The sequence below is a fragment of the Halichoeres trimaculatus genome, unplaced genomic scaffold (genome assembly GCF_033239565.1).
Source record: "Halichoeres trimaculatus isolate MK-OKI-2021-1 unplaced genomic scaffold, fHalTri1.1 fHalTri1_scaffold_19, whole genome shotgun sequence".
Lineage (NCBI taxonomy): Eukaryota > Metazoa > Chordata > Actinopteri > Labriformes > Labridae > Halichoeres > Halichoeres trimaculatus.
In genome coordinates, this window is record NW_027437197.1 from 19,089,791 (window position 1) to 19,115,455 (window position 25,665).

General features: G+C 40.4%; 2 protein-coding genes across 3 annotated transcripts; both read right to left on the reverse strand.

Annotated features, from left to right (window-relative positions):
- Positions 1-829: 829 nt before the first annotated feature.
- On the reverse strand, positions 830-6,267 carry LOC141807913 (Golgi reassembly-stacking protein 2-like). The gene is made up of 10 exons (XM_074694104.1): positions 6,058-6,267; positions 4,316-4,396; positions 4,001-4,204; positions 3,466-3,552; positions 3,256-3,386; positions 3,003-3,135; positions 2,774-2,906; positions 2,632-2,703; positions 2,434-2,550; positions 830-1,851 (listed from the first exon to the last, which is right to left on the reverse strand). Exons 1-10 carry the CDS (start codon positions 6,118-6,120, stop codon positions 1,637-1,639), a joined length of 1,236 nt encoding a protein of 411 aa, XP_074550205.1. The 5' UTR covers positions 6,121-6,267; the 3' UTR covers positions 830-1,636.
- A 7,312-nt stretch (positions 6,268-13,579) lies between these two features.
- LOC141808351 (glutamate decarboxylase 1) lies at positions 13,580-24,614 on the reverse strand. Of its 2 annotated transcripts, none has more exons than XM_074694899.1 (17): positions 24,126-24,614; positions 23,120-23,293; positions 21,485-21,547; positions 20,290-20,445; positions 19,308-19,550; positions 19,043-19,133; positions 17,095-17,207; positions 16,276-16,391; positions 16,108-16,187; positions 15,951-16,005; positions 15,522-15,638; positions 15,373-15,437; positions 15,094-15,172; positions 14,820-14,969; positions 14,624-14,731; positions 14,357-14,446; positions 13,580-14,219 (listed from the first exon to the last, which is right to left on the reverse strand). In XM_074694899.1, exons 2-17 carry the CDS (start codon positions 23,199-23,201, stop codon positions 14,046-14,048), a joined length of 1,782 nt encoding a protein of 593 aa, XP_074551000.1. In that variant the 5' UTR covers positions 23,202-23,293; positions 24,126-24,614; the 3' UTR covers positions 13,580-14,045. The 2 variants fall into 2 exon arrangements, with proteins under 2 accessions (XP_074551000.1, XP_074551001.1); XM_074694900.1 differs by having other exon boundaries at positions 23,120-23,323.
- Between the last annotated feature and the right edge of the window lie 1,051 nt (positions 24,615-25,665).

Genomic DNA, 25,665 nt, shown 5'->3' on the forward strand with positions numbered 1-25,665 from the left:
GAAGCAGTCATTGAGTGTTGTCAAATTGGAATGTGCAGGCAAATCAAATCCCATACAACCCATGAACCAATATAACGTTTTAATTGCACTTAATTTTATTTACCACTAGATGTCTTACTTGATCACTTCAGGCACTGTATCACTGGAGCCTATAGGCTCAATGGGTTTTTTCTTTTTTAACTTTCAGAAATTTGAATGACACCAAAAATAAACCCTGAGTGCAACCTCAGGGTGTCTTCATAAGAGCCCTAGGAATGTCCCAAATGTGTTTTTTCAGCTTTTTATTTTTGGTCAAAATTTAAAAAAAAAACACAAGGGGTTTAGTCCATGTTTTTTTTTTTAATTCTGAATTGGAAAAACACCAGAAAAGGTGCCCTGAGTGCTTATTTTGCTACTTGGGTATCTCTGTAAGAGCCCTGGGAGTGTCCTCCATGTGATTTTTGAGTAATTCATCTCTGGTCACATTTCTGCAAAAAACATAAGGGGTTAGGCGATGACTGAAGCCCTGACACATGTGCGGTAGCTCATGGGGAAAACATGTCAAACCATGATACTGCTTCGTGGTTTAGTCACGACTTGTCATGTCTAACGCGCTCGAGTCATGAAACGTTATTTAAAAAAAGAGTTGAAGTATCAATAAAGCCCAGAACAGCCATCAATGCTGGTTAGACAGGGTAAATGTTTGGGTACGATTTGCCAGGATTTGTCTCCATTTGTTTACATTATACTGACACCCAGTGGCTCAGTTTGTCACTTCAGTGACTGAAGGGGATGCACACAACACAAATCCTTTTAGAGGTGCCCAATAACTACAAAACAGGCTGAGATAGATAAAATACATTAGTTTAATCAAGGCAACTTTACAAATAATATTTCTGTACAAAACCAAAACTTTTAGTAGATTAAATGGCAACAGTGATAGCGAGTAAACCTGCCTTTTTTTAAAGAAAATACCAAGTAGAATAGCATGATCCCAGCCAAAACTCAAACCTTTAAACCCAGTAGTTTACAGAGCCCCTAAAAGGTTACTTTTTGTATCCCTTTCACATTTAGAGTGACCAAGCCAAAAGTGTAACTTTCAGTAACAATATTGAAACAGAAATATGTTTTACAGATGTAGCTCTAGTTATGACAGTAGCAACAGATTCAATTAGCAGATGCTGTAAAGTGTTAGAGCTCTGCTTTTTAAAGGTAAAACTTAAAACATTTGGTCATCTCTCAGTGTAACCCGAGTATGAGGAAAACTGGCACTATAATTTTAACTGTATAAAACCAGGATATTGACTCATCTTAACACAGAATGTAACTTTTCAGAGGCTCTGTAGTAGGAGTAAAAAAGATGCAAAGATACAGATTTGCACAATGAAAACATCTCGCTCCCCCATTATACTTCACATTTGAAAGTTCTGTAACCCCACATATGTTTGACCTCTGCTGAAATAAAATATACTGAAGATTCAGGACTACAATAAATGAACACATTCACAGGGAAACTTTGGCTTTGCTGCATGTTAGAAGAGCAGCATGGTAGAGTGAAAACAATCCTAACTGTTGTGGAAAATTTGTCAGTGTAACTGCTCTGGCTCTGTTGAGTTAAGACTTGAGCGGTTGATGGCCACTTAGAGTGCACTTTCTGCTAAGACGAGTCTGCAGTCATTGTGATATTTATGGATTCACAGGTGGTCACCGGAGGAGCGGCAGGGGTGTCAGTGAGTGAATTGTTCGTTTGGGTCTTAGAGGAGAGGGATGTGACAGCAGGAGCTGCGTTAGCAAGAATGGGGGGAAGAATAAAGTCTGATGGCGGCAAAGTGACACCAGGGACCCCACTGTGCATGGCGAGAGGCGGGTGACCTGTGGAGCAAATCACAAAGAGACTTAACTTCTACCTGAGAGTCTAATTTTACCACCTGCAGGAGAGTTACACATTTTAAGACATTAAATTTCTAATACTTGCACACATATTTTACACATCTGGTAACCACTTAATTTTAGGGATGCACGATATTGGATTTTTGCCGATATCCGAGATGCCGATATATCGAAACCTCTTTTGGCCGACACCGATACCGATACCGATACCGATAATTACAAGTTTGTTTGTTTTTTTCACTGTAAAGAAAGCTAAGTCTTTCCTGTACTGGAATTTATATGTTACTTTTATTGTGACGGTCTTATTTGTTTAAGAAACACACATAAAACAAGACAAAAAACATTTGATTTTACCATAAATAAGAAATATTTTTTTTTTTTTAAACTCAAGACATTCAGATACCGATAAATGTGTTTTTAAGCTTTTATCAGACGATACCGATATTGTGCAGATAATATCGTGCATCCCTACTTAATTTTAGTTTAAATTTCACAAACTGCACACATTTTTGAAAGCAAAAAGGTAAATATCAATAACACCAACTGCTCTAGAAAACAAAATACCTGCATGTTGTGATCCACCCACTCCAGGTGGTAGAACCTGCCCCACATCCGGCAAGGTGAAATGAAGATTTGGCATAGTAGGGAGAGGTGGAAGGCTTCCAGGTACGGGCATTAAACCTGTGCAACAAAAGGGGAATTAATACGTTAGGTTGCTTGGCCAATATGGAAAGCTTTAAACTCTCTGTAATGTCAGCCTACCTGGGAGTGTGGCAGCAGATGGAGGAACACTTTGTGAGGGGGCTTGACTGAGCACTGGGAGAGTAGGAGCTCCTGAAACAAAATTTAACAGTCATGTTATGTTGCACACAAACTTTATAAATTAGTAGAGATGGTGGTTTACCTGTCTGTAGACTGCTAACAACTGAAGTCAGGTCAGAGCTGACATTCAACCCAGCAAGAGACTGCTCTAATCCAGTTGGTGCAGGAGAAGACATGGCAACAGGAATGGTTGGAACAACAGCAGAGAGGTGGACCTGGGGTACAAAATAAATTTAGTCTAGCGAAATGTTTCAACCCAAGGAGAGCTTTCGTATATGGGTGTGATTTTATCTTTGTAATTTTAGAGCTACCTCTGTGAAACCATCTTTAGCTGGAAGTGCAGGCTCACTGGGAGGCTGCGATGGGAAATTGATCCTCTTTCCCTCTGTGAATGGCACTGTAGGTATCCTGTGCAGGTAGCCGTAGCCAATCCCACATCCTAGACTGAAAACACACAAGAGTTTAAGGTCAGCGTGTACTTGGATCATCATCTTACATTTGTACTGTGTGGGAAGGAGCACTATCAAATTTCAGGATTTCCAAAAAGCAACATTGCTGCCCTACCTGCCCTCTCCACCCCAGTCACAGTTCGGAGTGATGAGCACCTCACGACAGTTGTCTGTGTCTGTGTTGTAAACATAAAGCTTCAACTCCTTGCCCTCATAGGTTTCAACGATGGAGAACAGATCTTCACTCTGTGGACAGAGAAGACGCTGCAGGCCAACTTGTTGCACAGCTTAAAACAAATTTACCACTAATCTGGAGAGAAATTACCTCATTCATGACCATGTCTGCTCCGATGATGTAGTCTGTGTGAGCCCTTAAACCAGCCAGGGCTGCAGGAGAGTTTGGCTCCACTTCCTAGAAGCAGACATGTACCAAAACATTAGGATGGACATTAGGATACAAGAAAGTTCAAAAGCAATCAGAGAGCGCAGACTTCCACCAAGCATATTGGGATTGTCACCAACACTTTAGTCCTACTTTAATGTTATACTCCCTTTCAGCAGACTGTCTGCTACAATTTGCAGTAGTTAGTTGCAGGTTTGTAGATAATTTGTTACCTGACAGTGTTGAAAATTATGATGACCCAGTACATATTTCATATTCTGGAGCTTAGTATCCAGAATATTGCCAGGATCTGGATCAAACTTTAAGATCTGTCAGAAATTATGGTGACCTTGTCTTGTATTGTTTTGCAAAGCAGAACACTTACATGACTATTTGGATTCTTCTTTAACTACTGAAAATTATATGTGATCTCCAAATAGTGTTCCTGCTCCAACCCTCCTTCTGAGTCAACACTCACCAGGACATGCCACACATTCTCATTGGCTCCTTCGAAGCTGCAGAAACGAATGCTGACTCCCAGAAGCCCCTGTCCTCCCCACATGCTGCTGGGTGTGACGGTGGTCTCCCTCACTTCCAGCGTCTTGCTGCTGTACAGCAGCATCCGAACAGGCCTCTCCACATTCATCTTCAGCAGCTCTTTTAGTGTGTCGTTGTCCTTGTTCTATGAGAGATCGAATCATTTACACCACTGCTGGAGCACTTCAATGAGATTTACAGGAGCAGGTTCAATAGCTACTGCAAAGTTTTATTGTTGCCATTAGAGGAAACTTACCAGTCTGGTATCACAAACGGAAATGATAAAATCAAAGAATGGCTCTAGTCCTGCACGGTGACCAGGGGAATTCTCCTGCACCTGTAAACACAACATCATAAAGATAAGACGACGAAGCATGCTGAATGGAAACACCTCATTTAGCGAGAGAGATACTTTGAAAGAAAGCTGTTTAAAACTGTGCATCTCAGCACAAAAAATATTATCAGGGTTTGACCTTCTCGGCTGCACAATTCATTTTGTACACCTGTACACCTGCACCTTAGTGCAAATATTTAGACTGCTCATGTGGCAGGAACTAAATGCATTTGAGCTCAGAGACTTTGTCATTTACTTTTTACAAACCAATGAGCAGTCTAAGTAACTTTGTAGGGGCAATGAGTTTGATGCCAGACTTAGGGATCTCACAAACAGCTGTTCCCCAGGACACACTGGTCTTTTGTGTTTATGTAGAAATGTGTGAAACAAAGAGCGAGCATTGCAGCATTGCTAAGCCTCTGTAAGAACACAACGTGTCAGACCTGAGAGGGTGATAAAGATCACAGTTTAACTCCTCTGAACTCAAGAAGCTCAACAGTGGGTATAGCAAGGTTAAATCATATTTATTTTGAAGTTTTACATATATCAAATGATTATGACTTATACATATCAGGACTTCCAAAAGACTATTTTTTTAAATCAAATTCAGGAAAATGTGCCTAATTTCAAATCAGTTTTTGCACCATCTCCTCAACAACCAATATGTTTTCCATTGAAACATGTTTGCTTTAACCTCTTTTCTCATCACCACTTCTAGTTAGTAAATATATAGTATAGTAGTATAGTAAAGTATATATAGCTTTTGGTCCTTGATTTTCCCTGTCAGTCAATAAAAAAAACACTTAATTCAAAACTCAGAAAACAAAAATTGTTTGGTTACTTAAATTCATCAAATAATTTTAAATAAACATTAAGAAGAGCTGATGACAATGCTGAGGTGCAAAGTAGATCATATTGGAATTTTAGTCAACACTGTTGTCCTCAACCTTAAACAAGTCCTTTAAATCAGACCAGGGCTCCTCTAAATTTTAATGATGCAAAATTATAGAGAGGAAAAAAACAACACAAGCAGCTCTCATTTTTTGGACTTTGTCAGTACCAAAATAATGAAGCTGTAAGAAAACTGTTCAAGGTGTGAATTCCAGCATTTAAATGGAGGTTTATTGCTGTTTATTCATATATTCCAGCAGCACCAGTCCTCTTACTCCATGGGCTTCAGTAACCACACCGGTTATTCCACTTGTTAGCATATCCTGATACTTGGTAAAAAATGTGTTGAAACACGTACACAGCGCCTCAAAACACACATTATTTTGCTACAATAAACAAACTAACATCAATGTGACATTGTTTCATTTGTGGGCAAATAAAAACTGGTTCACAGATCTTTGATGTGAAAGCATGAAAGCAAGCGCAGGGTGTAACTGAGAGCTAACTCAGGTAAGATAGGTAACACTGCAGCAGCACGCGCGTTCATTAGAGGCTCGCGATATTTTGACAGCAAGGTGTAGTACATTACATAGCCAAGCAAAGCACGAGACCACCCGGACGCTTTGTCGCATAATATCCTCAAAATGACTTTCGACAAATGAACATCAGTTTTCATTACAGACGAAGAAAATTAAGACGACAGCTAGCAGCAGAATCTGCAGCTACACCCCGCAGCCTTCACAGCAGAAATGATGCAGCCGAACTGCTCTTACTCTGAGGACGTGGTACCCCTCTGTCCCTCCACCTGGTATCTCCACGCTCTGAGATCCTCCCATGTCTTTCCCTGGACGTGTCTCTCAGGGTTTCTGTCTCTGTTAGTTAGCAGGTGTCAGCTCTCCTCCAGGTCATGTCCGCACAGTGCGGTGTTTGCTCTGCGGTTCCTGGTTTCCTGCACTTCCGCTGTGGTGCATCATCACCGCCGATCGATGACAGCATCACGGATGAGAGGGGTAATGCACACATATAATTAAAACCATTGGCTAAGTCATGTGAGAGTGATGTGATAAAACTCTTCAAATTTTAACGTTAACATTTCCTTTCAGTTCTTTTTAATTTTCATGGGTGGGAAATTACACCAGTCCCAAACTGACATGCATCCATGTATAATGTGTTCTCAGGTGATAACTCACATTATATTTTAGATCTCTATGTAGCCTATTTATCTCATTATCTTGAGTTAAAAATAATAAATAAAAATAATCTTACAATAACAGTTAATTCCAGTCGTTTTCTTCAGATTTCCTTAACCGAGCAACTTGAATTATTCAGACACATTGGTATAAACCATGAATAACAAAGCTTTCTTTTATAAATAATGGGATAACATTCTAAAAAATAATACATTGTTATTGTTATTATACACCAGTTATTGTGTCCTACACTAATGGGGTAATGCTTTTGCTACCCTGGGTAAGAGTTATGAACAACGTGTTTTCTTTCCAAATCAAAACACTTTATTTGTTTTGAAGTTTTTCTGCAGATTAGATAGTGGTGTGCAACAAAGAAAAACTGACTCCACATTGAAAGATCTTAACATTTATGTTTGTTGAAATATGGTTATCAGAAAACATGATGCATCTGAGTCAGAAAGATCTTGAAATGCATCATTAGTTTGATATGAGGTATACTCCATATTTTTTAATTCAAGTAATACTTTGCTTGTAATCTATCTTGTATCTATAACCATTGTGCTCATTTGCATGTGCTATTGAGTCCAGTCTTGTGGAATTGTTATGAAGCCAGACAGCACCATCTGCTGGTTTTTTACTGCACACGCATGCACTCTTTATTTCAATGTCCAAGAAAATATAACCCAATTTTAGTATTCTAAAAACATCCCTGTGTCTTTTCCCTCTTTTTGAGGATAATGACACTTCACCATGAACTTCCTCAGAGCTCCTAAGTTCCTACCCACACAACCCCAAAATAACCCTGATAACTCTTTATTATGAAAGTTTCTTTTTCTGTTGTTCTGCATATAATTATTTCACAGCAGAAACAACATCCAAAGAATATGTTCAAGAATAAAATAGTCCCTGTGATCACATAGTGATAATGGTGGGTATCTTTAATGCTACAAAGAAGATGGGAATGAGGAGCAGATGAATGTATATGTTCTTGATATCTCTGTAGTGCAGCAGCTCTTATCAAATAATTTGAAATAAACTCACGCAGCATTTGATGCTTCTCATCAATCATCAGTTATCTGTCAGACTGCGTGTTCACTGAGGCTCACCTTGATATGGTCGCTCTGCACTTGAGGATACTTAAAGCTTAAATATATCATTCAGAGGAGATCGAGCCGTGGTGCGAAACATTTTAACAAGAGGATTATACTTTTGACATTGTCGTCCGAGTAAAAATGGTCATTCATATTATCATTTTAGAGTAATGATTCGTGGCAATAATAGTTTTTTCACTTATCTCCTGCTTTAAAGGTGTGAAGAGACAGTATAGCAGAAATTAAAGCTTTAAACTGTTGGAATTTCAGAAAATTGATTTGACTTTTTGACTAAACAAAAAAAACAAAAAACAAAAGTGAAAAGACTAAACAAAGATAATGAGATGAAAATATATTTCACCGAAATCTAGAGTTAAAACCTCATGACCGTGTTCCTCAATGAAAAATTTCACCATTGTTTGACACGTGTTTGGTAAAAATGCCAAAATACTGATCCCCTTTCAATTCTAGCTCCAGCTAACTCACTTTAAGTGTGTTTATTTTCTAAGATGAACTGATTGAAGTGTTGTTTCCTGAGAATCAGAATAAGTGGTATGAATTTATCTCCTTATTGTCTGTTGTTGCAAATTTGTGACATGCCCTGTCAGGTCTTGATGCAACTGAAATGGCCTTTTTATCTCATTATTGCCTATTGATTCATATTCTACACAAACCAAAGATCATATCAGCTCCTCTATGTCACAATATTAAGGTCACGGGATGAACTTCTCATGTCTACATGTGTGATATAACTCATTTATAGCGTATGTGTGCACTATACTCAAATTTACAATCTCCACTTAATTACACATAAAAAAAATCTATTTTTATAATTGTTAATTAAATCAGGCGGTAAGGAGTTAACGTTTTTCATTTTCAAGCATTCATGATGGGTCTTTTTAAGACCTAAATTCTGAATTCATGTCGTGGAAACAGAGAAGCCTGATAGTTTACATTTCTTTCCCTGCCTTTAGATTATCCTGGTCTCTTCTTACAGTACAAAAAAGACATTTAAAAAAGTAATCAGTACTATCCTGTTTTTAATGCTTGTTCTAAAGTAAGACAATCAACATGCTGGAGCCCATTGATCAATCCATAGAGAACTTGAATAAAATACCGATTAAAAAAGTCATTATTCTCGCCAATTTCAAGGCAGGAATATTTATATCCGTGGCATACACAGGATTATAATTCACTGCTCTTCTGTGATTTTTTACAGTGAAAGAAATCTCCTTAAATGTTGGTAACTGTGAATTTCCAGTCAACTCACCTTTTTGGAGGTAGTTTTGGGATCACAGCAGCATGTAAGTCCAGTCTCAGGCCTATGGTCCTTGTCTCTGCTCCAAATCTGAGTTTTAGTAAAGTCTGAGGCTGAAGAGGCTTATAGCTTGGCTTCAGGTTGATCACTTGACCCGAGCCCCAGAAACCCATGAGTGATCCTGCTCGCAATGCCAAAACTGTGGTGTAAATCTGGGATAAGGAATTAAGACTCAGAAAATAATTATTTTTTGCAACTCAAATCGTTTCATAACACGAGATACATGATGAGAGGAAGTACTCTACAGAAATTCAGAAAGGTATTCTTCATATAAAACGTGAGCACAGAGCTCATGTAGGTCCAAATAGTTATATCACTGTGATTTTGAAGATTATGCTCAAACCACTGCAAACAGTTTCACTATTTTTCCATGTTTTGTAGACCAATGACTAATGGAGTTTTGGGATTAAAAAAAAGAAGACTACTCTGAGTAACAGTCCCAGTGTAAATCTTAAACTGTACTCAGTCATTGTGTCTTTCTGTCACAGATCATCATACTCAGTGTTTACCACCGGTGAGAAATACACTCCATATGATGACACTTGCTCTTTCCAGAAGAAGATAAATAAACTCTGTGTTTCAGCAGAAGCTTGCTGACGCCTTAAAACTCTGCGATCACTGATGTGGATAGATCTCTCAGATTTATACGTCCTCAGTCCTCCAAGCAATTTACAACCAAACCTGCAAACAGAGTACTTTAGCACAGATACTCATTCCAGTCTGAGGAGGAATTAACTGAGAATCTGAGATGTTTTGTAGTATCCTTTTTACACCTTACATTTTTACACAGTAAGCAAAGCAGCTAAATGTCATGAACTGAATTGTCAGGGTTAGATGCTTAACGTCATGCTCGTGTGAGGTGTTATTTTTCCCCAATGAAAGGTTTGTGTCATAAATAAACGCTCTGTGCTGACATAATGTCCCCTGAAGGGCTGGGAGGTACAGATAAAACGCTAAGTGAATTAGAACAGCCTCTGTAAAGATGATGAAGCAGCTGAGACAAACACAAGCATAAGCAGCCGACACTATAGTTCTCATGGTGTTATTTTTCAGCTGCAGTGGACACATGTTCCCCGTCCTGACCTGTGGTTCCTATTCAGGAGGGTGAAATGACTTTAAAAGACTACACTAGCAAAGACAAGAGCTGTGGATGACTGTCGTGCCCTCGTGGAGGTTGTTCTGTTCATTTAGCATGCATGATAGCAATCACCACTTAAAGCCTTGCTTAGCTGCAGTGTAATTGCTCCTGGGCTCCAGCTTTTTTTTCGTTTAGAAAACGTCCAACAGAGACATTTACTATAGCAGCCTTTCAACTTTAACAAGCGCCACATTAGGTTTACACTCCCCGGCTAAAGAGACAGGCAAGTTAAAGTCCCTGCACTATTAATCTCCTGCTTAAAAATTTACTTTCTGCCAAGATTAATCAAGCTGTGGACCCACAGTCAATAAGAGGAGGCTATTTAGATAAGTGTAACCCATTATAATTACTTTAGGAGTCAGAGGCCTTAAGGTGCTACAACTGCTTCTGTTATCACTGTTTTTGATGTCAAGCATGTCTGCTGCTTGGTTTGAATTTAAGAACAAGTCGCTGTGGCTCAAAACACAAAATGATTGACCTCTTAGTTTAACTCTAAAGGGAAAAAAATGTTTTTAACGTCGCCCCGGGGTCAAAAAGAAAAAAGAACATGCGTTTTAACAGTGTGTGTAAAAAAGGGGGGATGGGCTGGAAAGCTGCCAGCAGTCAATATTATTATCATCATCATCATCCTCATCATTTCATTAGATGTGCCCTGCACAATGGGAGCGTCAGTATCTATCAGGAAGCTAATGTGGCAGTGATTCCCTGGGGCAGCAGATATATTTGGCACATCAAGTAAAACCACTGACAAGATTCATGGACGTTTAAGAGAGAGGAGTAACACAGCAGAGAGATGAGAGACGCGTGAACGATTGATGGTGCGTGAGGGGAAACTGTGACCCCCCCCAAAAGATACTCACAAGCAAACAAACACAAAAGAAAACACAAGATGGTAATGAAGGAAACGATTAACACAGAAGCAGGGAGGGAGAAGCAATGAGCCCAATAAATGTGATGGTCTTTGTTTCAGTTGCAGTATTCCAATCTGGATGGTGTGTGTGTGTGTGTGTGTGTGTGTGTGTGTGTGTGTGTGTGTGTGTGTGTGTGTGTGTGTGTGTGTGTGTGTGTGTGTGTGTGTGTGTGTGTGTGTGTGTGTGTGTGCCAGGTGTGAAATGGAGGGTGAAGAGACCAGTGCAGAGACAGACATTTCACAGTCTGGTGTTCTGAGTTAGCCCACACCCACACTCATCCACCTACTCTTCACAGGCTGCACTGCAAAAACAGAAGTGTTGCAAATTGATGAAGTAATGAGGAACAAAACTATAAAAACGGCTTAAAATGTATGAAAAACACCACAAACTTTCAAAACTTAGCGGGTGTTTTTGTTAAGCTTGATGATAAGGATGTTGTATTAGACCTAAAATAAGCCACATTCACACGACAAGCTCAGAAAAATGAGAAAAAATAACTTCTCAAGTTTCCTGAAATAGAATAAATCATGACACTTGTGCGTATTTTTGAAGCAGGGATTCACTATCATTTTGCAGGCGTCTCATGCAACATAGGCCCGACTCAATTTGCATTCAATTATTGTGAAAATTCTCCAGCACCTGCTTCCAAATTCCCCCTGTCATTATGCTTTTGCAGAGCAATGCTTAGAGCAACAAAAAATTGCATATCCTCTCTCTTCTGTATCTCCTCCTTCAGGTTTTGGCAGGGTGTCAAGTGTTATTATTTTTATTACATCATTATATCAGCAGTTATTCCTCGAATCCTTTGTTCCCTGTAACTTCACACAGCGGCAGAGACACCAGCTCTGTAATGATCGCTGCACTGAAGCATGAAACAAAGCAGCAGTAGCAGCAGCAGCAGCAGCAGCGGCTGCCCAGTGGAGGATGGGGAGGAGAGAAACAGCCAGTCCCTCAATGGCTGTGTCGAAATAAAAAGCAGCCAGGCAGAGCCTCCAAATAGGCCCCTCAGAAAAAAAAAATAGTAAAGACGGCACAGTCTAATGCGTTTTATGATAAATATCTTAGAAGTGTGAGTAATGAGAGGAGTGGAGGAATTGGCAGGAGAGACTCGTGAAATCTCAGCTGTGAGATGATCAGCCAATAAAAGAATCCCAGCTGGGTGATTAATCTGACCAATAGCTGTGACTGCCAGGTGGATGGAGAGGATGTGGAGAGTTTTACACAGACAATATCAAGCTGAGAATGGTTAATTAACCTACCTTAGTGTGGATCTTTCTACGTATATTATGCTTATTTTATACATCTTTGTGTAAAGATCAAACACCAGAGGAGATGGACTACTTATCCCTTAACTGTCAGCTTTTCAACACCTTTAAACATTTAACCTGTCTATCAGAGAGGGTGATGGAGAGCCAGAGAGAGGCTGGAGACAGACTCCTACTGACCCTGAGCTCTCTTTAACAGCTCATGAAACACTCAACATTTTAATATCCCTCGACTTTTTATGCAGATTCTTTTTCCCCACATGATTTTTGAAGCAGTACCTTCAATATGTCAACAATTAACAAAGCATCATGGTAATTAAGAAAAAAAATACAAGTCAAAGTGAGTTTTTGTCCTGTGTTGTTTACACTGTAAAAAATGTGCCCACAGATGACGTATAGCTCATGTTTTTATTAGTGCTGTGGATACAACAGTAATACTCTGCAAATGATGGCGTGAAGTTAAAGTGCCTACATTAAATTTAACAAGGAAATATTCATCCCACTGATTTAGGAATGTACATTTTCCCAATAAATAAATCTTATTCCAGTAGCAAACACCAAAGTTCATTATTCAATAATTCAAGCTCAATTCTATACAATAGATTAAGAGTTTCCCAGATTGTTTTCTCAACATAAGAGCCTACAGAGTTCATTAAGACAAACTAAATTTGCATATAACAATTTTACTTCACTTAACACTTACACAATCATAGGTCCATTAGAATAAAAGCTGCTCCAGCATTGTGCTCTTTAAATCACAAATAATTCACCGGCAGCAGGAGCTCAGCTGCCAGTCCGACCTCCCGCCTCTGTCGTAACAACATTCAGTCAGTGGATCACAATGACATTTCACAGTTACACAACATAGATTGCACAAAAGTTAAGGGCGGTAAGTGACGTGTTCTGATGTACCTGTCTGAATGCATCTATCAGGGAGGATAAGGTCAGTGTACATGTTGGTAAATGCAACTTAACCCCTCTTTGGTTCACAAAGACACTAAAAGACTTTGACGTTATTTAAAACAGTGTGATATAATACATTTTCCAAATAGGAAAAGAGGATACATTACAAATGGACAGCAGATAACCTATTCACAATTATAATCTCTGGTTACAAATAAAGTGATTCATCTATTACATACTATACGGTATTGTCCATTTACATATAGGTTTTTCTCACTGTACAACTAGGACACATTTGGCACAAAGGCAATGTAACAATACTATACACAATCTACACAAAGAGCTCTAAAAACACAGCAGTCAGGTACAGGTCTGTGTTAAATATTTCCACTTATGTAATATCAAAGAGAAGAACAGCTAGGGGACAATGTAGCGGTGCATCGGGCTCGTAATTACATAGACAACATGAAGCACCAACAGTCAGTACATTATATATTCCTAAATTTAATTTACATTAATAGTGTTTTTGTCAATGCTATATGGTTTCCTACATTGTGCTCTGTTAAGAGAGAAAAATATCTTGGTTTTCATTCTGTTTTTGATGCTGATTGTGATAAAATAGAAGAGGAAAAAATGAGGTTTTTGTGTCAGCAGCATCATGTTCCCATGTAAGGTAGGAACACCAGTGTGCTTTTCCTATCCTCTCCAGTGTTGTGCTGAATTTCTATGAGTGCAATTTTCTCAAACATATGCCAAAAACAGAGGGGGGAAATATAAGACACACAGTGCAGATTTTTGTTCTGTTTTGCCAAAAAAAAAAAAAAGACCTGAAGCAAACATTGGGATGTTTCTGTCAAACAGAAAGGACTCAAAGCCAAACTTGTGGCTTTCCTGAGTCTTAAAAGACAAATGTTTAGAGGGTAAAAAGTGGTTTAGCTGTGACTCTTACAGGTCATTCCCAAGTCGCTCAATCTCCTCTATGAGGAAGTCGATGTCTGACCGGGTTGCTGCTGGATTAGAGATGACCATACGGAAAAAGTTGACCTTCTCTCCTTGCGGCTGGTAACCCACCATTGTCGTCCCAGACTCCATCATCATCGCCTTGATCTTTGGTGCGACCTGATGCAGCAAACAAACAACTTTATCACCTGAGCGGAAAAAGTCTATGACATTACAGGATGAATCTCTAAATCTGTTTCTGAATCGATCTGTGGGAACAGAGATGTTTCTCAAGGAGCAGATTGACAGGTCATTACCTTGTGCAGCCTCTCCCGCCTCTCTTCACCATCTGGCAGGCTGCGCAGGCTCGGTGGAAAATACCAGAAACACACATTTGTGTGCTGTGGCTGATAACAGAAAATGTGAACAACATTTGAAATGAGCGCTGATAAGAAAACTGCTCTGTTCACTGTTTCCTGTCAGCAACACAAAATGACAATCGATCCTTAAACCAAGTGAAGAAGCTAAAAGTTCTGTTTCTATATCGTACAAGACAAACAGAAGTTTAAGAATAAAGTTCTCACCTCTCCATTGAACACCATCTCATAACCTTCTCTGTTTTTTATTTTGTTGTAGAGATACGCTGACAGATCCAGGCACTTGTCGATATGCTGCTCGAATCCCACTGTTCCCTTTGAGGAAGATTTGAGATGTTACTTTAACATTCAAGACATTCTACAATAGAGGTTAAGAGGTGGAAGGAAGAGGTAAAACACACACCTTTGCTTTCCACATTAGCCAGAACTTGAAGATGTCAACATGGCGTCCACACTGAATGGCCTTGTCACCCGTGTCATACGTGACGTCGTACTGTTTATCAGGCTGGAAGAGGTATCCAGCACACATGGAGTTGCAGCCTTGTAGTAAACCCTGCAGAGACATGATGCAGAGTCATGATGGAAAGAGAGGTGAGTTTTATGAAACACTAACAGAAATGTGTGCATGTGTTTAAGCAGCAGAGTGGTAATGTGTGCAGAAGGCAGCACAGGCTCACCCTCTCTCTGACCAGGATGGCAGAGCACTGCAGTGGCACTCCCATCATTTTATGGGGGTTCCAGGTGACTGAGTTGGCTCTGTGCAGATATTGAAACAGTAAACACAGCTCTGTGAGTGTGTGTGTGGCATAAAATCTTGAAACAGAACTGGCAGTCTAAGCTGGTTATGAAAAAGCTTTGCACTTCTTTCTCTGTGAAATCTGTGGTTGTGTACAAGATGACGATCACCAGACTGGGAGTGCTGACTCAACCTAATTCTTTTTTTTTCTTTTTTTTACCTCTCTACGCCATTCAGCTTGTGCCTGTGCTTCCTGGACATGAGCAGACCTCCTCCCCACGCACCCTGCACAAGAAACAACACATTCAGTTGATGTCATGCACAGCTGATGCATGTTTCATATCTTGCAGATAGTGAATCTTCTCTTACATCCACGTGTAGCCATATTTTGTACTTTTCACAGATGTCTGCGATTTCATTAATGGGATCAAAGGCTCCGTAGACGGTGGTACCAGCGGTTGCATTCACGAACATGGGAACATAGCCCTGCAAAGTAAGAGCATAGGAAACAAAGCATTGCTGTAATTGCCGACTGCTTTTCCATTTCTTTTAGCCCGCACGTCACTTTACCCCCGAAGACTCCTCTCCAGGAGAGGCACTTTAGAGCGTAGGAGAATCACATGTGACTAGACAGACGCATTAACCTTGGAGAAACAACCCATCTGCTCAGGCTAACATCAGTGTTTTACTTTCTGATAAGTGAACTCCAAGGCTCAGAGCAGCACTTCCTGTTGTATTGAGTCACTAATAGGAACAAACAAATAAGTAAGTAAGAGGGAACAACATATGGACTTTCACCTTCTGCTTAACTTCTATTACTTTGGCCTCCAGATCTGCAGGAATGACTCTCCCTCTGTGGGAACAAGACGACAAACAGGAGTGAGACATCCACGTGAGGTATCCATATTTGATATCTTGTCTGAGTGTTTTCATGTGTTTAAAGCACAAAGCAAACCTCTCATCTGTCTTCAAAAGGATCAGGTTCTCCGTCCCAAAGCCCAGAGCTGCGCTGGCTTTCTTGATGGAATAGTGGCTCTGCGAGGACACAGGATGATCAGTCATGATGCAGAAAGTCATTTCAAACTTAAGGAGTGGTTAGGTTAGGGGGAAGTGTTGAACTTACATGCTCTGAGGTGAAGAGGATCAGCCGGGGTGCTGCTGCCATGCCTTTGGTCTTCACTTCAGGGAAGAACTTGTATCTCGCGATCATCACACTGTACATGTTGGAGATTGCTCCTCCTGTAGAAAGTAGAAAGAAGGGTACCCTACTGAAATATGTTGGTACATTTTAGTTATACTGCATGGATTTAGAAAGCAAAAACACCTTCTAACTGCTAAAAATAAAGGTCTAATGCAATCAAAAACAATTTAGTAATCTTAAATTAGCCCAATCATAACTGTCTGCATGATTTAAGAGATTCAAACAGAAGAGGTAGATTTATCTGTTTTTAACAGTGGTGTGCACAGGGGTGGGGGGCTGGGGGGACTTGGCCCAATTGTTGAAAAACACATTGCCAAAGTGCCTTCTTGGGATCCAAAACAAAGTAATATCCTGGTGGGATAAACACACTAAACTGCCCTCTTGGGTGGGCAAACACGACAAACTGGCCCTCTTGGCTTGTGAAAACGTGGTAAAATGCCCTCCAGGGTGGCAAAAACACATGCTTAAGTGCCCCTTGAAAACATGATAAACTTAGTGCCCTCTTCAGTGTTGAGCACTTTCTGTATATTCCTTTTTTTTTCTTTTTGTCTCTGCCTTAAAAAAGTCTGTGTACACCACTATTTTTCAATTAATATCAAATTCTTCCTGAATAATTAGCATTTTAATGCTAATACATTAGCCCTTCCGAACAGTTCAGCATTCGAATGATGGCTTTATTTGTCATTCTCTTCACTAAAACATGAAGAAAGAAAGAAAAAAGAGATAAAAACATTTTCTCACCCGGAGAGAATATTCCATCGCCCTCTCCATCACGCCAGCCGACGATCTCTCTCATCTTCTTCAGTGTCAGCTGCTCCATGAGTACAAAGACAGGTGCGATCTCATAGGTAAACCTGAAGGCAACACAAACACATCAACAGAAATCAGCAGAGGCTTTTCTTTCATTCCCAAACAAACAGAAGAAGATCGTCTCTATATCTGTGTGCTCTAATGTGTGTTAGTTAATGAGAAAGTGGGACATCACATTGTTTCTCCTCACAGTTTAATTGAAGTGATAACTGTTTAACATTCACGCTGATGGGATCGATATGAAATACACTGATATTCAACAGCATGCATTTGCAGACTCTAATTGTCTGTTTACTGAGCACGCTGCTCTCTTAATACAAATGGGACGAATATGCATTTTGTTCAGTCACACTTCAGTAGCAGCACCATCTTATTGTTTTGGAAACAGCCTCTTGCTGTAGGAGAAGAGTTTATAGTTTTAGGCTCAGTGACACAGCAACAACGGGGGGTTTGTTTTCAGAAAGTTAGCAACAATTTCACGTTTACTCAATAAAACTAATCAAGGTATGAAGCATAGTCAGAGATCCCAGTCACAATTTAAATCTTTTTAGAGCTGCCTGTATTTTTTTTGATCAAACAGGTGAAGCCTTTACTTTCTCCTTCAGAGTTGAAGTACATTAAAAACCTCTCTGCCTCAAAGACAGTCAATTAGAAGTTAAAGCCAACGCACGTTCATCCATCACCTCCAGGCCAATATCCTTCCACTTCCATAAGTATCTGTCTTTTCATGCACATGGAGCTAAAGAATCAGTGGGACATTAAAGAATGTCACAATGTGCCCCTCAGCATCTTCACTACACACACACACACTCACATAAATAGGATGTATGGAGGGGAAAAAATAAACAAGTCAGATGCCACGTCGCAGATGTCACCCATTAATTTCACCGCATTCATTCATGCAGATGACACTCAGTCATCGTGATTATGTAAGAACCTTCATGTGATTGTCAGTCTATTAGTGTCAGTCAATATCTGCCAGGGGTAATTAGGGTTGATGGAGTAATTAATAAAGGTAAATTACAAGTATGTACGCAACCTCCACCCAGTGCTTCAAGTCATCCTCGCTGAAGACAACAATGGAAAAGGAGATGAGTGCAGAGAGTCTCTCACAAAGACTGGGACACATGCTGAGACCTTATACTGGAAAATCCTCCTTTCTCATGTTGATCCATGACAATTAGGAAGAAATTTAGAGCTGTTTCTCAAAACTACAGTTCAAACTTACAGTACTAAAACAATCTTGACTCAATTTTCATACAAAGAAGGAAACAAGTTGTTTAAACACAACATTTCTTCTGTAAAAATAGATATAACTCATTCGAATGGGAAAAATGGGTCTTTGTGAAAGCTGTTGATAATGTGTACAGATGGTCTGTGGGGCATGCTGGGTCCCCTAGCTCCTGCTATTGTTATGTCACAGGAAGTAGAAATAGAAACAAAGACAGCATGTAAACTGAATGTGAATCAATATGCAATTTAGTTTGCCTCCAGGGCTGAATGACGTGACCCCAGCCAGAGTGCAGGCCCTCATGGACAATACACATTTGTGTGCGTGTGTGTGTGTTTCTGTGTGTGTGTGTGTGTGTGTGTTAAAAATACCCCCTTTTGTGATTTTGCTTGACGGACACAATATCAAAGCGTGCAGACTGTCATTTAGCCAAAGAGGCTAATTAATGCACCCATCTTGATTTCTCCCTCTATATTAAAGCCTCAGTTCTTCATGGCCCATTTGAAAACACTCAGCACAAAAGAGGAGAATAAAATGAACTTTACGGCCTCCTGCCTCTTATTACTTTACTCCAGGTCATTGGCTTTATTTTTAGAGTGAATCAGTTGCTTAAAATACAAACTGATCTCTAACACTATCAGTACTTACATGTTAGTGTTGGCTGTGGAGGTGAGCCACTCTCCTGCCAGCCCAACAATGTCTAAACCAGTAGACAGCTGGTTAAAGAACCTTGGGTGTCCTACAATTGATAAAAAAGACAACAGAGCAACATAATCCCCCAGAAAACAATTAATCATGCGAGAATCTGCGCGGGTAAATGGCTTATCTGTAATCATTACTCTGACATGCAATGTAATGAGAGTTATTGATTGCAGCAGGCTCCCGCTGCATCTCCAGGCCTCTTTGTTCTCACCTGTCCTCACTCCGTACTTCAGGGTGTCCCTACAGTCCACCAGGATCTGCTCCAGGGACTCAGGCTGGTCAGATAGCTCCAGGTTAAAGCCCTCCATGCCCTCCAGGAGCTGGTGAGGGTGGTGGAAGTCCAGGACCTTTGTGGATCTGTCAAAGGTCTTTCGGACATAGTTGGTGAGGATTTCCACAACCTCGAGCAGGAACTGCATGGTGGGCTCCTCTCCATTTTTAGCAGGCAGCAGATCTGCAAAACAAGATGTGTCCGTGAAACTCTAGGTCTGCTTATAGTCACACTCTTTGACCTGAATTGGTAGTCTAAGAGTTAACTCAAAAATATCTACTTATTTATTTCAACAAATTCTGAAAAGTTAGGTTCAAATATGACGCTCTAAAACATGACATGATATGATACCAACCAATAGGATGAACAAACCAATGCAATACAATAGTGAAATTAAGATGTGTAAAGAAAGGATAGTTCAATACAACACAATGTAATATAAAATAACATGTTGTATAATTGGATATGATGGGATATGGCTTAATGTGATAACAGAATGAAACTATAGGATACAATACAAGACACAATATGATACAACACGCTTGTTTTCTTTCTCGTACATACGCTTGTGTTTTGACCTAAAGTTAGGATTTATCAACATTTCATCCATAGTCAATGTAAGATAAGTGATAATAAAAAACAAGCAATAAAATACTGTGTTAATAGGGCTGTACAAACTTATCACAGTTGGATTCCATATGTCCATACAGGGTATGAAAAAAAAAAGTTGAAAGCAGGATTGAAGAATAAAATCTCACTAAATTTGAATTTGCTGCTGAATTATGTGATAGGCTTTTTTCTTCAATCTATAAAATCTATATTTACTTTTCACCGGGTGTCCACTAGGTTTCTCCAAGTTGTGTGCAAAGAAATCCCATCAAGTCCAAAAAAAAAAAAAAGTCTTACTTGTTGTCAGGCTTACCTCTGGCGTACAGGTTGGAGAAGTCGGTCTCTGTGTGTCTGAAACGCGCCTCTCCGCCGGTGTTGTCGCAGGACAGCAGGTTCTTGGCTGTGCGCTCCTTGAAAGAACTCACGATCCTGCTCCTCTCCTCCAGACTGTTGTTCTTCTGCAAAAACCCTAAACGTTTACAAGAAGAAGAAGAGTCCGTGGGGTGATTGCAGTTTCCGAACATGTTGAATGCTGCAGCTCTTATTTATTTATTTGTTGCTCGTACACTGCCAGGCCTCTTCTAATAATTCTACTCTCTCATATCTGACTTTATCTCCGTGCGCAGTGGTCCTATTTATGGGCGGAGGGGCACAGTGGGATGTTCAGCACGGTGACATCAGCATCGGACTCCAGTCAAGCATAAACAAATCGTTGTCATGTAGCGGCTGTAAATTCTTATTAAAGCTCCTCCGGTGATGGTGTGCAGACAAGCACAGCAGCACAAGTAGTTGGTAACAGTGAAGCACAAGTGCACATCTGATGGGTGTGAATTTATCAGTAAATATTCTCATGAAATAAATTGATAGAAAATCTTTACATAAAATTATGTACCACGTTACTTTGGAGGTTTCCCTCCAAAATGTGGCTTTGTTTTTGTGCCCCCTCACACATTGTGTTCTGCAGCTTTTTTATGTCTTCGGTTAATTAAATGCCCATAATGAAAGCAGCAGAACGTGTCGGTCAAAAATACCTGGAAATTGCGCTGCGCACTGACGCATGACATTCACCATTATGGGAGATGTCAGTCCGTCTATGGTTGGAGTAGGGAGGAACAAAAATAGACTCTCAGACTGAAAGAGAGGAAATTGAAAAAAACCCAAGCTGCACCGTTTCTCTTTTTTTATAATCAGATGCAGGTCAGGGGATAATGGTAGCCTACTTTAATTTTCCAATTTTGGATCAATTTTACACGCAGTTGTGACGGTAATTTAAAACTCAAAATTGTTTTTATAAATATTCTTCTTCCTCTTTTTCTGGATGTTATTTTAAACACCATAAGGTCTGGAAATCTCTGCCCTTTCAATTGAAGCCGCGGGGAAAGTGATGCAGGCCGTGCAGCCTCCAGTCATGCTGAGAGGCGCGAGAAACCAGAGCGAATATCTCTCTCTATAATTTCATAATGTTTGGCAAAATTGCATTAGGAAATAGGGAAATTATTGAAACTTACCACATATTTTCATTCCCAATTTTCTAGTACATCCATGAGCAACTCCACACCAAGCATCATAGCCTGAAACAATTCCACAAAACAATTAGGAGGCCTCACAGTGGGAAAAAGAAAAAATCGATATCAGCGTATGTTTTTATCCTTTTCGATTTATGTTTGAAATAAAAGAGGAGACGTGAGGTGGAGTGATGTCGCATGCAGGAACAAAAATAACCAGAATGAGACACCGGGGATGATTTAACATGAACTCCCCTGGCCCCTGCATGTGGATTAGCCCATTTCCAGTGTATGTCACCGTTCATGACCCGGGCCAGGACTTAAAATTAATTAGCCGTTTGGATCCACGCCGTGCAGCCTAAAGATCTAATTGAGTGAAAAAGATGCTGGTTTTAAAACACGAGCATCAGTGGACATGAAGCGGCTGGCCGCTGACAGATAGAGAATTACTGCGTTATCAAGGGCTCACAGCCACATGAAGAGGGAGGGAGAGGAGGGAGGGGGGTATAAAAACGAGATCCTCAAAAGCAGCAATTTAAGGGAGGAGGGGGAGGAGGAGGAGGGGAAGAATGGAGATCGAGGGGCTGAACTACTCCCCACATCCCAATTTAACCCTTTGCTTTGGATCATTAGATAAATCATTGCCCTGCTCAGCTCATTGGTCGCACTTTAACTCAGCATTCAGTGATTTCCTCCACAAGAAAGAGCGTAATGGCTAACAAAGAAACAACAAACAGCTATAAAAACAGGAAAAGGAACCAGAGCAGATGTGCTGACGAAAGGCATTCAGAGGAGCTAACATTTGCAAAGGTGCAGCCTGAATGCATGTTATGGGCTTGCTATCAGCTGTAGCTGCAGGGGCCTGACACAGAACAATCACTGATTTTATCTCAGAAACAGCAAAAAATGGACTGTTAAGATATGCAGTTCTCAAAGCAGAATGCTCCAATATCGGTTTCTTCCTCCAGGATCTGATGTTAGACCTCTATTCAAAGAGGACACAGCAGGCTTTTTATTTTCCTGCATGCTGACAATGAATGGACGGGCTCTACAGTGCCCCGGCTCCCCTTCTTGAAGGCTACAATGCTTAAGTGTGCCATTAGAGGCAATTTAATATGGCTGAATTAAAAGCCACTTCAGGGGCAATTTGAATTTTTTCCATGCAGGCACTTTATTCAAAATGGGCACATTCAGCCAAACCAAGGAAGAAAAAGAGAGGAGGGAAAAATAACATGCCAAATAATAATAATAATAATAATAATAATAATAATAATAATAATAATAATAATAATAATAATAATAATAAAGTATATACAAATGTATATTGTAATTTATTTTAATGAGCTGTTCCAGTGGTTAGCTTCGGGCTAATAGCCGTCAGTGTGATGTTAGCAGAGGTGAGCTGCCTCTGACAGCACATTCGTCTGTCAGCAGAAGCCGGGAGGTCTGTGATGCTGAATGAAACACTCGGTAATTTGTGGCGGAGGAAGCCTCTCCAAATGGTAGCGGATTTTCTTTCCCCCCTCCCACCCTCCTTCTCCCCCTCCCTCCTTCTCCCCCTCGATGAAAATGATTAATGGCATTGCCCACAAAGTAAATAGCACACGTGAAATAGCATTTTATCTGTGATGGACCTACTTGAGCCCGGTGGTCGTAAATTTGTCGAGTTGGGATCCGGTTCGCCGCCGCCGGAGGAGGAGGAGGGTGCAGACGCCGCCATCACTCCCGAGACCCTGTGCCAAAGTCTTCACCTCAAAAAGCCTGGACACTTTTTTCGCCCCTTGAATGGCCCCAAAAATCCCTCTTTATACTCTATAATTCAGGATTGGAGGACAGGACTCACTGGTGGAAAGAAGAGGAACCCCAAAGGAGCGTTTCTAAACAATGCGCATCCTGCTCTCTAACACTAAAAGAGATGCTCAAGTTTGCGACACAGACCTGTAGACGACAAGGACACTGGCTGTCTGACAAGTTAACATTTAATTCAACCCGAGTTCTGTTAGCTGACAGGCGGAAGTCTATCAGTGCTCCCACTTTGATAAACTGACATGAGGGCATTATTTCAGCCTGATGATCAACTGCAAACAAATTCAGGTTTGCCACATTTGGCATAAAATCCTCACCTGTCATTTTCTGTTTTGTAAACAACAGATCATCAAACCCTGCTCACATGATCCACTTCTAGGCGTAAGGCCATGCATAAAAAATGCAAAACTGCAAATAAAAGACTCCAGGAAGCAAATTACTCTCTTTTTTGTATTTTCATGACCTGGCCTTAATGATGTGGGAATTTCTTGGTTTAAGCTTCACAAACAGCTCAAGGTGATTCTTGCATAAATAGGTGTGATACAGGTAAGCCAGCCATAGAAAAAAGGCACATCCTTCTCCTAATGCGTAATTTGGGTATTAAACGAGTTTTTCTTCTGGGAAACATTTCCCCCAGAGCAAAACAAACATTTTCTGCACTCATACAATTTACACACAGTCCACTACCAATGATGTCACACAAACCAGCTTTGTTTTTCAGGGAGAAAACCTGATAAAACACCTGTTAGAGCATCTCCAATGATAATAAAGAAGAGTTAGTTTGGTTTAGACGTGTTTAGAGCTTATAAAGAAGAATACAAAGTGATAGGTGGCTTACCTTGTGTGTGTAGTTCCAGGTGATCAAGTGCAGCCCAAATGAAAGAAAAAAATGAATATACCACCAATTAATTCCAGAAGAAGAGACTGCAGCGCTACTCCAAGAAGAAGAAAAAGAAGACTGAGGTTCGGATCGGTGCTTCAGTTCCCCCGCTAGATCCCACACAAGGTGACCTTGCTTTGGTCAAAGAAGGCTTGATTTGCTGATATTTAGAGCGAGCCTTGTCTGTTTATTGTCATTGCGCACCAGTGAGTCACTGTGAGTGCTGGTTACCTCCACCGGTGCTGCACATCTGTGGAGCAGAGCCCGTCTGCAGCTTGTCTGGCAGCTCTGACACTGAATGTCGCCGCTTTCGGCCCCTGAAATTGTGACTTTTTTGGAGGGGTGGGAAGTGTTGATGGTCTTCGGATCTTTATAGCTCTGATTTGAATCCCGGTCACGAACATGGACTTGAAGTTTGATGCGATGAGCAACACATTACGTGAGGAGGGATCAGGATCAAAGAGGGGAGGGGGAGAGATGGAGAGATTGGTTTTGTTCTTGTGGAGAAAAAAACAAGAGGGCAACAATCGAGGGAGAAAAATGTTCAATTACAAGCCAAAATGTTCCCTTAATTGCTTTTCTAAATTTATTTATTTATAACACCCTTCCAATCTTCTGCGTGATTCTCTGCGTCACATGCTGAGGCTAATAAACATCATTTCACTTCACTCTATTAAATCTTACCTAATCTTCTATCTTGTCAATCTTATTTCTCTACTTTTTGTGCAGCCAGGATGGTGTTTGAATAGTGAAGACGTAACCTACGACATCATGACACACGTGAAAGGGGAAGAAAACTTAAAATCCACAAGGTGGCAGTGAGAAACCAAGAATGGCTCCAGCAGGCGCACAGCACAAATGGGCCAGTCCAGAAATACACTTCAAGAGGCTAATTATAAACCCACAGCTAATTTATCTGGAACACGTCACCATCACACATGTACGCAGAGAGACGTTAGTTCACTCACACACTCACACACACACACACACACACACACACACACACACACACACACACACACACACACACACACAGCCAATCAGAAGCAATCACACTCAACTCCCCAGGAGATTTGTTATCTTTTGTATCATGAATCTGACTGAAGGCCAAACAAAAACATTGTGTTGCATTAGGGGCAGGGGCAGACAGTGATGAGTGAAGTGTTTCAGCACTGGACAGCTCCACAGCCGCCTGGAGCTTCAGACCTGACTTTCCTCAGGTTCTTGGGTCTGGACGAAGGGCAAAGTACAGTCTTGAACCTCTTTGAGGTCTGAGTTCCTTCATCTTGGGCCAAAAAATTGCTTGGGCTGATTGGGAGCTCAAATAACTAGATAAAAAAAAAAAAAAAAAGAAAAAAAGACCCCCCCCCCCCAAGGATGGATAATAATAATAATAATAATAATAATGATAATAATAATAATAATAATAATAATAATAATAATAATAATAATAATAAGAAGAAGAAGAAGAAGAAGAAGAAGAAGAAGAAAATAAATA